Source organism: Pelodiscus sinensis, unplaced genomic scaffold (assembly GCF_049634645.1).
Source record: "Pelodiscus sinensis isolate JC-2024 unplaced genomic scaffold, ASM4963464v1 ctg34, whole genome shotgun sequence".
NCBI classification, from domain to species: Eukaryota; Metazoa; Chordata; order Testudines; family Trionychidae; genus Pelodiscus; species Pelodiscus sinensis.
The window spans coordinates 4,580,418-4,592,741 of NW_027465849.1; the positions used below are offsets into that span (position 1 = coordinate 4,580,418).

At 55.5% G+C, this 12,324-nt stretch overlaps 1 protein-coding gene across 3 annotated transcripts in view; it reads left to right on the forward strand.

Moving 5' to 3' along the window:
• The window catches only part of DLL3 (delta like canonical Notch ligand 3), a 329,262-nt gene that overhangs the window by 50,400 nt on the left and 266,538 nt on the right, over positions 1 to 12,324 (forward strand). For all 3 annotated transcript variants that reach the window (XM_075915298.1, XM_075915296.1, XM_075915297.1), the window contains exon 5: positions 9,524 to 9,885. In XM_075915298.1, the coding sequence (XP_075771413.1) occupies positions 9,524 to 9,885 (362 nt within the window). The remainder of the gene's footprint in view (positions 1 to 9,523; positions 9,886 to 12,324) is intronic.

A 12,324-nucleotide genomic window follows, 5' to 3' on the forward strand; every position in this document is an offset into this window, starting at 1 on the left:
TTTTACCCATGAGAGCTCATGACCTAATAAATGTGTTAGTCTGTCTCTGAGGTTCCACAGGACTGCTCATTGTTTTACAGTTACAGACTAACACGGCTACCCCTTTGAGACTTATTAAAAGTTACTGAAACGTAGGAACTGTTGGACTCTGTAGTTAGTGTGAGCTTATTAACAATGGCCACCACCCTGCATGGGTCCATGCTTAATCCCTTGGGGGAAATACTGTATCCTGATCCAACTTGCATTTTTTGGGTTTTGTGTGGCGATGGTGCTGGTGAAGCCTTCCTAGGATGCTGCAAACATGCTGATCAAGAGACGCCTGACTGTCAGAAAAAGCTGAGGGTGTTGTCCAGATTAATGACAGCATAGCACAGCCAACCACCAAAACGTGCTTGCCAAAGTCTACGCTATGACACAAGATTATCACCTAGCAAAACTCATGCAATCTCTTGTGGAGAACAGACTTTTTCTATAGAACCGTGCAAGAAATAGAACCACTGGAGACAACAATGAAATGGTCCCGTCCCCCCCCCACAGGAGTGTGTTAGTGCCACTCTTCTTCAACATAAATGTCAATGACCTTCTCATACAGAGCAATATGAGGAGCTTTATATAAGCCATTGATCAATGGATCATGTCACAAAAGGATGTGGTTGCTGTCAAGAATCAACTGAAGTGTACAATAAGAACCAGCTTTGTGCCAACCTGACCAAGACACAGGTGATGGCCTTTCACTTTTGCTGCCAAGAAACCAAGTGAAAACTGAACATCCACTCTTTGGGGGTGACATTGGACCAGACACTTTCCTTCGAATCACATCTAGAGAAGATTAAAAAAAAAAAAAAAAAAAAAAAAGGAAGTTAGCACCTGTAACAAAAAATTCCAAAAGTTGGTTACGTCAAAGTGGGGAGCCAATTTAGTTACTTTGGCTATGTCTAGACTGGCACTTTTTATCAGAAAAAGGTATGCAAATTGTGTTGTGCAATTTGCATACCTTTTTCCAATAGTTTTGTTGGAAGAGGCTTGTCTATACTGGGCCAAATTTCAGAAAAACCTCCTCTTTCAGAAATGTCAGAAGAGCAGACATGTTCCTCAGAGTTTTTCCGGAAAAACTGTAGTCTAGGCATAGCCTTTGAGAACTAATGGATCCATAGCAGAGTATACATGTCCCTTGGGAACCATTCATCCATGCTAAGAAATTAGACTCTATTCTAAACCACAATTATCATGGAATAATAGGATGTCTGAAGCCAACACCAAAGAAAATCTTGTACTTTCTGGCTGGCATTATGCAACCTGATCTCAGGAGATAGATAGTAAGACAAAGAAAAAGATCATGACAGATGGAGGATCCAAGGCATCCATTATATAGTCACACAGGAATAATCAAATGCCTTATGACACAGTTTTATTACCCAGTGTTGTGCCTTTGATGTGATAGTTGGCAAGGCATGACTAGAGTTATGGAATGAATCCAATGCACTGAAATAGATCTGGAAACCCAAGAGGACTTTCTTGGAGGGGCTGATGTGGTCAGCATGGCCTGAACCACCTGTGTATGCAAACTGGCAGATCAAAGACTAATATGATCAAATGGGGCTACTCTAATGACACGAATATATGTGAATGCAGTGAGGTGCAGACCCATGGAACATCTGTTCATTTGCCAACTTTTTGGGACCACCTGTACAGAGGAGGATATCGCTATAGTGACAGACCCAACCATCTAATTTGTGAGAAGGACATGAGAAGAAGCAGAAGACTTAACACAGTGGTCTTCACAGATCGGAAGATATCATTTATGAAGTGCTGGAATGTTGCTGGGGCATTGCATAGACCCAACAGCATGACCCTGTTCTCAGAGTGCCTGTACTGTGCATGGAAGACTGTCTTCCATTCAACTCCCTCCCTAACTTGGGGCAAATTCTAGGCCCCATGAAGATGAAGCTTGGTAAAAACTTTTGCAGAGTTCTTTTCAAAAGCCAAATTAATGAGAGGACAAGGGTATTGATTTTTGAATTGTAACTCTGTTTAGTGCCCAATAGTGAACACAGGGCTTTAGTGATCTTTTTTTTTTCTTTACAAAGAAAATTGGAGCCCTAGCTGGAGATGTGGAAGGATGGATAAACACTCTTTGTAGATTTTTCTGGAGGTGGTCATGGAAAGTTCTGGCTCTGAAAGAAAGTAGATGCAGCCAAAAGGGATTCCTGCTCCAGTCTGGAAGCCAATGGGACAGTCATAATTACAAGTGATTGGTAGAGTGCCCATGTGTTTTTTGTTGGACAAGTTAGCAAAATCTTTGTATTTAAGTGGTAATGGCAGGGGCAGTGGACTAGACTGCAGAAGTTAATGAGACATCCTGGGGGTTAACCAGTTCAAACTGGGAATCTCTAGGAAGGCAGACTGAACCACTGAACCCAGTCTAGGGTTCCCACAATCAGATTGTAGGAGACAGAATTGCTGACAATGTGGGGGACAGAACTGTATCCTGCCTGCTCTTCAACAAATGCTTGGGTCATGGGCAGTGAGCCGGGGCATGCCAAGAATTAGTGGAAAGTGTGATGCTTTGATAAGTTTAGATCGAAGGGTCTCTTGGTGAGTCACAGCTTCCAGGGGTTTCATTCTGGTGAGGAACCAAACCTGACGAGAGGAGTGAGCCGCCAATAGGCTCCGACAAGTCTGCAGTGTTCTTGTGTTGTGTGGAGATGTGAATCCAATGGTACCTCCAGGAGGACCTTGAAGAAGGAAGGGTGACAGATTTGCAGAGAGCATCTGAGAGGTGTCAGGGCCTGCAGGAAAGCAGCTCAACACAAAGCATGCAGCCCTTCCACTGTATAGGCAATAGTCTTGATGCCCAATGCTGCCTTTTCTCTGTGTTGCTAAGATAGGGCTGGATTTGGCCAGACTGTGTTGGTTTGGGCTTCAGGGAAGGTGCCCAAGGTTTGGCTGGAGATGCTAGAACTGGCAGGTGCTGGGAAGCTGACATTCTGTTCTGGTGGTGTTCCATCAAGCAGTTATCAGTCTGCACGCTGAGGTCCATCACGGCATCTGGAGTGGGTGGGGGAGTCCATTTATGCCAGGTCATCTTTGATGTTGCCGGTTAGGCTGAAGCAGAATCAATAATGCTGCGTAATTGTGTTCCGTTCAGTATCTGTTACCAAGCGGTGGAATGCTGCCGCATATATAGCAGGATGCCAGTGTCCCTGCTGTGACAGCTGAAGGGTGGCCTCAGCTGTGCGCGTGTGAGTAGTGTCCTCCGAGATCACGGACACCGCTTGAACGAAGTTCTCGAGCTTGTTCAGGAGTGGGCGTGCTTTCTTTAGGAGTGGGGATGCCCAGCCCCACCCTGGATAGGTCAGTGGGCACAGAAGAAATAGGAGCTAGTATTGATTCTCCTCTCCTATCTCAGTGTTCCCTGAACACCAATAAATATATGAGGCAGGGAAATCTTTGACTTACATGGAGCAAAGGGCAGAAATGAGGTGGAGGTGCCTGCCTATGCCCATAGGGTAGCAACCTAGATCTCCAACATAAGTAGAGCCCTACCAAATTCACAGTCCCTTTTAGTCAATTTCACGGGCATGGGATTTTTTAAATGGTAAATGTTATGATTTCAGCTATTTATATCTGAAATGTCATGGTGTTGCAATTGCAGGGGTTCTGACCCACAAAGGAGTTGTGTGGGGGTTGCTGTACTGCTACCTTTCTGTGCAGCTGCTGGCAGCAGCATTGCCTTCAGAACTGGCCAGCTGGAGAGCGGTGGCTGTTGGCCAGCAATTGAGTGGTAGAAAGGATGGAGAAAGACTGTTCACAGTAGTGACACATGGCAGAACAAAGAGCAATGGTCTCAAGTTGCGGTGGGAGAGGTCCAGGTTGGATATTAGGAAAAACTATTTCACTAGGAGAGTGGTGAAGCACTGGAATGGGTCACGTAGGGAAGTAGTGGAGTCTCCATCCCTAGAGGTGTTTAAGTCTTGGTTTGACAAAGCCCTGGCTGGGTTGATTTAGTGGAATTGGTCCTGCCTAGAGCAGGGGGCTGGTCTTGTTGCCCTTCCGAGGTCTCTTCCAGCTCCAAGGTTCTATGATTCTAGAATTGAGCTTTGAAGGCAGAGCCAACCATGAGCAGCAGCACCGAGGTAAGGCTGGCATGGTATGGTATTGCCACCCTTACTTCTGCACAGCTGCCTGCAGAGCTGGGTCCCTCGTCAGCAGCTGCCACTCTCCTGCTCTGAAAGCAGCAGTACAGAAGTGAGGGTGACAATACCATTCCATGCTGGAATCAGGAAAGAGATCTTGGAGTTATCGTGGACAGTTCTCTGAAAACTTCCACGTAGTGTGCAGTGGCGGTTAAAAAGGCAAATAGGATGCTAGGAATTATTAGGAAAGGGATAGAAAATAAGACCCAGAATATCTTACTGGCCCTGTATAAAACTATGGTACGCCCACATCTTGAATACTGTGTACAGATGTGGTCTCCTCACCTCAAAAAAGATATTTTGGCCTTGGAAAGGGTTCAGAAAAGGGCAACTAAAATGATTAGGAGTTTGGAACTGGTCCCATATGAGGAGAGGTTAAAGCGACTGGGACTTTTCAGTTTAGAAAAGAGGAGACTGAGGGGGGATATGATAGAGGTATATACAATCATGAGTGGTGTGGAGAGGGCCGATAAAGAAAAGTTATTTATTAGTTCCCTAAAGAGAAGAACTAGAGGACACCAAATGAAATTAATGGGTAACAGGTTTAAAACTAATAAAAGAAAGTTCTTCTTCACACAGGGTGTAGTCAACCTGTGGAACTCCTTGCCAGAGGAGGCTGTGAAGGCTAGGACTATAATAGAGTTTAAAGAGAAGCTAGTTAATTTCCTGGAGGTTAGGTCCATAAAAGGCTATTAGCCAGGGGATAAAATGGTGTCCTTGGCCTCTGTTTGTCAGAGGCTAGAGAGGGATGGCAGGAGACAAACTGCTTGATCATTGTCTTCGGTCCACCCTCTCTGGGGCACCTGGTGCTAGCCGCTGTTGGCAGACAGGATACTGGGCTAGATGGACCTTTGGTCTGACCCAGTACGGCCGTTCTTATGTTCTTATGCTGCCTTACTTCTGCACTGCTGCTGTGGGTGCTGCCTTCAGAGGTGGGCGGCACATGGTCAAAATTACAACCAGTTGCTCTCCAGCTCTGAAGGCAGAAATGCAGAAGTAAGGGTGGCAATACTGTGACTCTCCTAAAATAACCGTGTGATCCCCTGAAACTCCTTTTTGGGTCAGGATCGCCAATTTGAGAAACTCTGGGCTCCTCTTTTAAAATCTGTATACAATAGGGAAAAACACATAAAAGGCCACTTTTTACGGGAGAATACCAGATTTCATGGTCCGTGATGCGTTTTACATGATTGTGAATTTGGTAGGGCCCTAAGCATAAGGCCTGCAGGGTTTGCAAGGCACTCCATGTCTCCAGCAAGAGAATATTGGCCAGCAAGAGAGCCCTATGAGCCACTGGTCTGGACCCCTTGTGAGCCTAGTTCCCCTCTGTTTACTGTGGGCTGCTCAAACGGTCAGTGGACTGTGTGGTAGGTGGTCAAAGCTAGATGTTGAAATGGGAGTCAGGCTTAGTGGTTGGAATCAGAATGCCAGAGCCAAGGGCTGAGGCAGAGTTGGAGTGAGCAGTCAGAGCTGAGGGTCAGACTCAGATTGCCTGGCGTCAGGAAAGGCAGGAACAGGGCTGGTTCTGAGGCTGGGACAGGATGAGAATAAGGTCAGTGTGGACTGGAACAGTGGAGGAGCAGAGCAGGACAAAACTCAGAGAGACACAAGCCCAAGGAAGCAGGGAGGTGTGGACATATCGAGCAGCCGGTCCAGCAAGAGTCAACTGTCTGGTAGTTTAGTCAGCTTGTTGGGGTGTCATTAGCTACTCAGCAGGAGCAGCTGAGCCAAGGGCCTTACTCCTGGCTGCAGTGTTCCCTCTAAGCTGTATGATAGCACAGCCTCACAGGTAGATTAATCAACCTTGCCCAGTCAGAGACTCAGGGCTCCCTACGCTGAGTTGACTGACTGGGCGGGTCTGGTTAATCACCTGTGAAGCTATGCTGCTGGGTGGTTTAGAGGGAACACTGCCTGGGAGTACTCCTCCCCCACCATTGGCCCTGGGCTTCTCTCATGCCCCCCACCCTCCCCACCCCCTGCTCCTCTCATGCCCCTCCCCCCGCTGCACTGCGCTCCTCTCATGCCCCCTCATGAACCTTGCTCCCCTCATGCCCACAAAACACCTTATTCTCCCCCACCTCATGCCTTCCCCTGCTGCCCCACCTTGCTTCCTTCATGCTGCCCCGACACCCTATGCTCCCCTCAAGCTGCTTGACACATCTTGCTCCCCCATGCGCCTCATTCCCTCACGTCCACCGTGACTCACTCCTTTCATGTCCACCAGTGTGTCTTGCTTCCCTTCACGTCTACCAATGTGCCACCCTCCTCCTCGATGCGCCTTGTTTCCCCATGTTCCTCGAAGCGCTTCACTCCCCTAACACGCCTCACTTCACCTCACGTCCAAGAACTTACCTTTCTCCCCCTCATGCTTCTTGTTCCCCCATGTTCCTTGACATGCCTCATTCCCCTAATGCACCTCGCTCCCCCTCATGTCCATCAATGCACCTAGCTACCCCTCATGGCTCCTCTTACGCAACTTGCTCCTCCTCAATGCCCCTTGGTCCTCCCCCACATTCCTTCACGCACCTCACTCGCCTAATGCACCTTGCTCCACCCCACGTCGCTCCTGTGCTCCCCCAATGTCCCTGACGCTCCCCGCTGTGCCTCACTCCTCAGATCACCCCCCGCTGTGCCTCGCTCCCCTCGGCCCGCCCCCCGCTGTGCCTTGCTTCTCAGCCTGCCCCCCCCACTGTGTCTTGCTCCCCTCAGCCCGCCCCCCGCTGTGCCTTGCTTCTCAGCCTGCCCCCCCCACTGTGCCTTGCTCCCCTCAGCCCGCCCCCCCACTGTGCCTTGCTCCCCTCAGCCCGCCCCCCGCTGTGCCTTGCTTCTCAGCCTGCCCCCCCCACTGTGCCTTGCTCCTCAGCCCGCCCCCCCACTGTGCCTCGCTCCCCTCAGCCCGCCCCCCCGCTGTGCCTCGCTCCCCTCAGCCCGCCCCCCCGCTGTGCCTCGCTCCCCTCAGCCCGCCCCCCCCGCTGTGCCTCGCTTCCCTCAGCCCGCCCCCCCGCTGTGCCTCGCTTCCCTCAGCCCGCTCCCCCACTGTGCCTTGCTCCCCTCAGCCCGCCCCCCGCTGTGCCTCGCTTCTCAGCCTGTCCCCCCGCTGTGCCTCGCTTCCCTCAGCCCGCCCCCCCGCTGTGCCTCGCTTCCCTCAGCTCGCTCCCCCACTGTGCCTCGCTCCCCTCAGCCCGCCCCCTGCTGTGCCTCGCTCCCCTCAGCCCGCCCCCTGCTGTGCCTCGCTCCCCTCAGCCCGCTCCCCCGCTGTGCCTCGCTCCCCTCAGCCCGCCCCCCCGCTGTGCCTCGCTCCCCTCAGCCCGCTCCCCCTGCTGTGCTTCACTCCCCTCAGCCCGCTCCCCTGCTGTGCCTCGCTCCCCTCAGCCCGCTCCCCCGCTGTGCCTCGCTCCTCAGCACGCCCCCCCGCTGTGCCTCGCTCCACTCAGCCCGCTCCCCCGCTGTGCCTCGCTCCACTCAGCCCGCTCCCCCGCTGTGCCTCGCTCCTCAGCACACCCCCCCGCTGTGCCTCGCTCCACTCAGCCCGCTCCCCCGCTGTGCCTCGCTCCACTCAGCCCGCTCCCCCTGCTGTGCCTCGCTCCTCAGCCCGCTCCCCCGCTGTGCCTCGCTCCACTCAGCCCGCTCCCCCGCTGTGCCTCGCTCCTCAGCACACCCCCCCGCTGTGCCTCGCTCCACTCAGCCCGCTCCCCCGCTGTGCCTCGCTCCACTCAGCCCGCTCCCCCTGCTGTGCCTCGCTCCTCAGCCCGCTCCCCCGCTGTGCCTCGCTCCACTCAGCCCGCTCCCCCGCTGTGCCTCGCTCCCCTCAGCCCGCCCCCCCGCTGTGCCTCGCTCCCCTCAGCCCGCTCCCCCGCTGTGCCTCGCTCCCCTCAGCCCGCTCCCCCGCTGTGCCTCGCTCCCCTCAGCCCGCTCCCCCTGCTGTGCCTCGCTCCTCAGCCCGCTCCCCCGCTGTGCCTCGCTCCTCAGCACGCCCCCCCGCTGTGCCTCGCTCCACTCAGCCCGCCCCCCCGCTGTGCCTCGCTCCCCTCAGCCCGCTCCCCCGCTGTGCCTCGCTCCACTCAGCCCGCTCCCCCGCTGTGCCTCGCTCCTCAGCCCGCTCCCCCGCTGTGCCTCGCTCCCCTCAGCCCGCCCCCCCGCTGTGCCTCGCTCCCCTCAGCCCGCTCCCCCGCTGTGCCTCGCTCCCCTCAGCCCGCCCCCCCGCTGTGCCTTGCTCCTCAGCCCGCTCCCCCGCTGTGCCTCGCTCCCCTCAGCCCACCTCCCCGCTGTGCCTTGCTCCTCAGACCACCAACCTGCTGTGCTTCACTCCCCTCAGCCCGCTCCCCTGCTGAGCCTCGCTCCCCTTTCATGCCCCCTTCATGCCTCTAAATATCTCACACCCCCTCTGCACCTCACTCCTCTCACCCTCCCACCCCACTGTACCTTGCTCCTCCTCACATACCGTCCTCGTGCTCTCATGTCCCCTCAGTGTTCCTTATGCTCTACTTTGCTTGGCTCTCCTCACGCCTTCCCTTGCTCTGCCTTGCATGCTTCCATGGCCTCCCAACACACTACAGCTCCCCCCCACACCCTGTGCCCCATTCCCCTCATGTTCCTTGTGTCCCCTGTTGCATCTTGGTGCCCCTCACATGCCCCCCACTGCTCCTTGTGCCTCTTGTCTCCTTCCCCTCATGGTCCTTCTGATGTGCCTGGGTCCCCCACAACTGCACTGCACCTCACTTTCTCCCCACTGCCCATGCGCCTCTCCCCCACGGCTCTTCACGTCCTCACAGCCCCTCCGATGTGCCTAGGTTCCACAAGGCCCCTACTGCACCTCACTCCCCCTTCTGCATCCTGTTTCCCTCATGGGCCCCAAATTCACCTTCACCCACACCTTGTTTCACCCTCTCCTCACATGCCTCATCCACCCTTTCCAATCAGGCATGAAGCTCACTCACCGTAAGTAGCCAGTATCCCCTCCCTGTGCCCATTAGGATCTGAGCTTGCTCTCAATGAGTTCCTGCCCCCGGCTTAGCTGCCCCCCCCCCACTCACCAGATCAAGCCTGGTGGGCATGGAGATTACCCTCAATTGCCACCCACTCCCCGCCTCACTCCTTTCCCTGTTTAGCTGCCTCTTTTGTCCCAAGGAGCAATGGGGAGGGAATGGAGACAGGAAATCACAAGCATGTGGGGCCTTTTGAGGCAGGTGGGATGGTGGCAGGTGCCACCAATGGTTAAAGACATTAAATCTGTATAGAAAACCCTTCTCCCCCTTCCTTGACCCCTCCCTCTCTCCCCTTCCCTTCCTCCGGACCTTTCCCTCTCTCTCCTCTGTTCAACTCTCCAGCTATCTGTCTGCCGGGCTGCAGCGAGAGGCATGGCTACTGCGAGCGGCCTGGGGAGTGCAAGTGCCGGATCGGCTGGCAGGGACGCCTGTGTGATGAGTGTGTCCGGTACCCGGGCTGCCTGCACGGCACCTGCAGCCAGCCCTGGCAGTGCAACTGCCAGGAGGGCTGGGGCGGCCTCTTCTGCAACCAGGATCTCAACTACTGCACCAACCACCGGCCCTGCCAGAACGGCGCCACCTGCACCAACACGGGCCAGGGCAGCTATACCTGCAGCTGCCGGGCTGGCTTCACGGGCACGGGCTGCGAGATCGAGACCAACGAGTGCGACAGCAACCCCTGCAAGAGCGGAGGCAGCTGTGACGTCAGTATCACCCTCCTCCATCCCTCTGTAGCCCCCACTCCCCACAGCAACCCCCATCCCCAATCCACAGCCCCCAATCCCATTGCAATCCTCCAACCCCTGCAAGAACAGGGGCAGCTGTGACATCAGTATTGCCTCCTCCTGTCCCCACCCCGCTGAAGTGCCAGTGCCCCACTGCAACCCAGGGATTTGAACAGTTAACCAGTTACCCGGTAAGCATCACCCTGACCGTGATGCTTATTGGATTAACCAGCACCTGGGAGCCAGACCATGTAGAGAGCTGCTCCAGCCCCACCGGGCCCCACTGTGCTGCAGGCTGGGGCAGGAGCCGGCAGCGGGGGCTGGAGAAGGCAGCAGCTGTGGCATCAGTATCACCTCGTTCCCCTCCTCACAGCCAGTGCCACTGCACCTCCCATTATCCCCCTACTGTCCTTCCTTCCCCTGCTGGCTGAGGGGTAGCTGCTACATCAGCCTTACCTCCTCCCCCCATTACCAGCACTGCCGCTGGGGGCGTGGCATGTACAGTGGGGGGGGGGGGAAGGGGAGATGGGGGAGGGAATGGGTGACCCTTTAATCCCCAGGTCCTGCAATATGGGAGGCAGCGGCCACATCCCCCACAAAGGGGGCCAGGTCTCCCCCGAGTAGAAGTGAGGGATAAGGTCTCCTTTCCCTAGCCCCAGGAACTAGGCAGCCAAGATGCTATGGTGATGGGTGGCTCCTTGCCATGTGCAGGGGGCAAGGTGAAGGGGTGTCACTGTATTTAGAAAACACCCCTCTGAAAAGACTGGGGACAGGAGCATGGGAGGGGGAGAGATTGGAGGCTGTGGAAATACCCTGTTGCCACGTCCCCCCCACCCCCGGCCATGTTCTGCACAGTGGCTAGGCTGTTCTTTAAGCGAGTGGTTCCCAACCTTTTTTAAACCGCATTCCCAAACTTTTAGCAGACCGATAGAACTTTATTTGCATATTCATTGTGCGGATAACGAATATGCAATTGTGCAGAATTGTTGCCCCGTCTGCCAAAAGCCCCTGTCCCCTGAGCTGCCGTGAACAGCGGCTGTTCGCAGTGGCTCAGAGGGCTAGGGCTGGGGTACACCCTGGCCCCCTGAACCCCCCAGTGCCAGCCCTAACCCCCACTCCTCCACTACCCCCAGTGCCAGCCCCGCATCCAGAATGCCTCAGTGCCAGCCCCCTGCCCCTTAGAGCCTGCCACCACCTGACCCCCCATTGCCAGGCTCCTGTTTCCAGAGCCCCACTGCACCCAGGCACCCAAGAGTCCCGCCTCCGTGCCAAGCCCCAGTCCCCAGTATTAGCCCAGTCCCCCCAGTGCCAGCCCTGTCCCCATAGAACCCCCCACTTCTAGCTCCACCTGCAGAGGACACCAGTGCCAGCTCCCCACCTTTTAGAGTCTCCTGCCCCTTAGAGCATCCTAGTACTAGCCTTGCCCCCAGAGCCCCCAGTATTAGCTTTGCCTCCAGAGCCCCCCAGCACTAGCCCTGCCCCCAGAGTCCCCTAGTGCCTGCCCCGCCCCCCTCACCTGGCTCTGCACTGCCTCCCAGCCATTACTAGCTGAGCGTTGCTGTCTGGGTTGTGGCTGCTCTAAGGCTGCAGGGAACTGCTCTTCCGTGTCTGGGAGGAGACCCCGCCCCTGCCCAGCACTGGTTGGCTGAGAGGTGGGACAGGACACGCCTCTCCCAGCTGGCGGGAGGGGAGGCGCTGGGCGATGTACCCCAGACCCAACCCCCAGAGCCAGGCAGCCAGTGGTTTGCAGCCCGGCACTGGTCTGTGGACCAGCAGTTGGGAACTGTGACTATACGCCCTTTGTGCCCCCAAGAAGCTGGGCCTTCCCTTAACAGGACCCCAAGCCACACAGCTGTCTCTGGGGCGTGCAGGACCCCAAGCCACACAGCTGTCTCTCGGGCGTGCAGAGCTAACACAGAAGCAGGGTCACTGTCACCGACAAGGGTTTTACATGATTTAAAAGGCCCCAGGCTCCCCACTGCTGCAGGCCCTTTAAGTCACTGCTGGAGCCCCGTGTGTTGGGCGCTGGGCGCCCCTTAAGGGAAGAGACTAGCCTCAGCCCTGCCTCTTCTGCCCAAGGCCTTGCCCCTTCTTGGCAAGGTTCTCTGTAGCTCTACACAGGGTGGCCCAATGATCAGAGTGCTGGCCTAGGAGGAGCTAGGGCAGTTAGGGGGGTTCTGGCCTGGACCCTGGTAATCTCTGCTTGAGACCTGAAACAGGGTGGAGGGGAGTAGAGTAGCAACTGCACCAGGTGCCCAGGAGAAGGTTTTCATGCCTGCAGAGTGAAGGCGGGTGATGGGCAAAGATAGTGGGTATTCAGGGATCCCCTTTCCCTATGCCACTCCGTGGATACCCAGGTGTGTGAGGCACCTACCACTAGCCTGAAAACGCCTAGTCAGTGCCTGCTGGTAGAGGGCG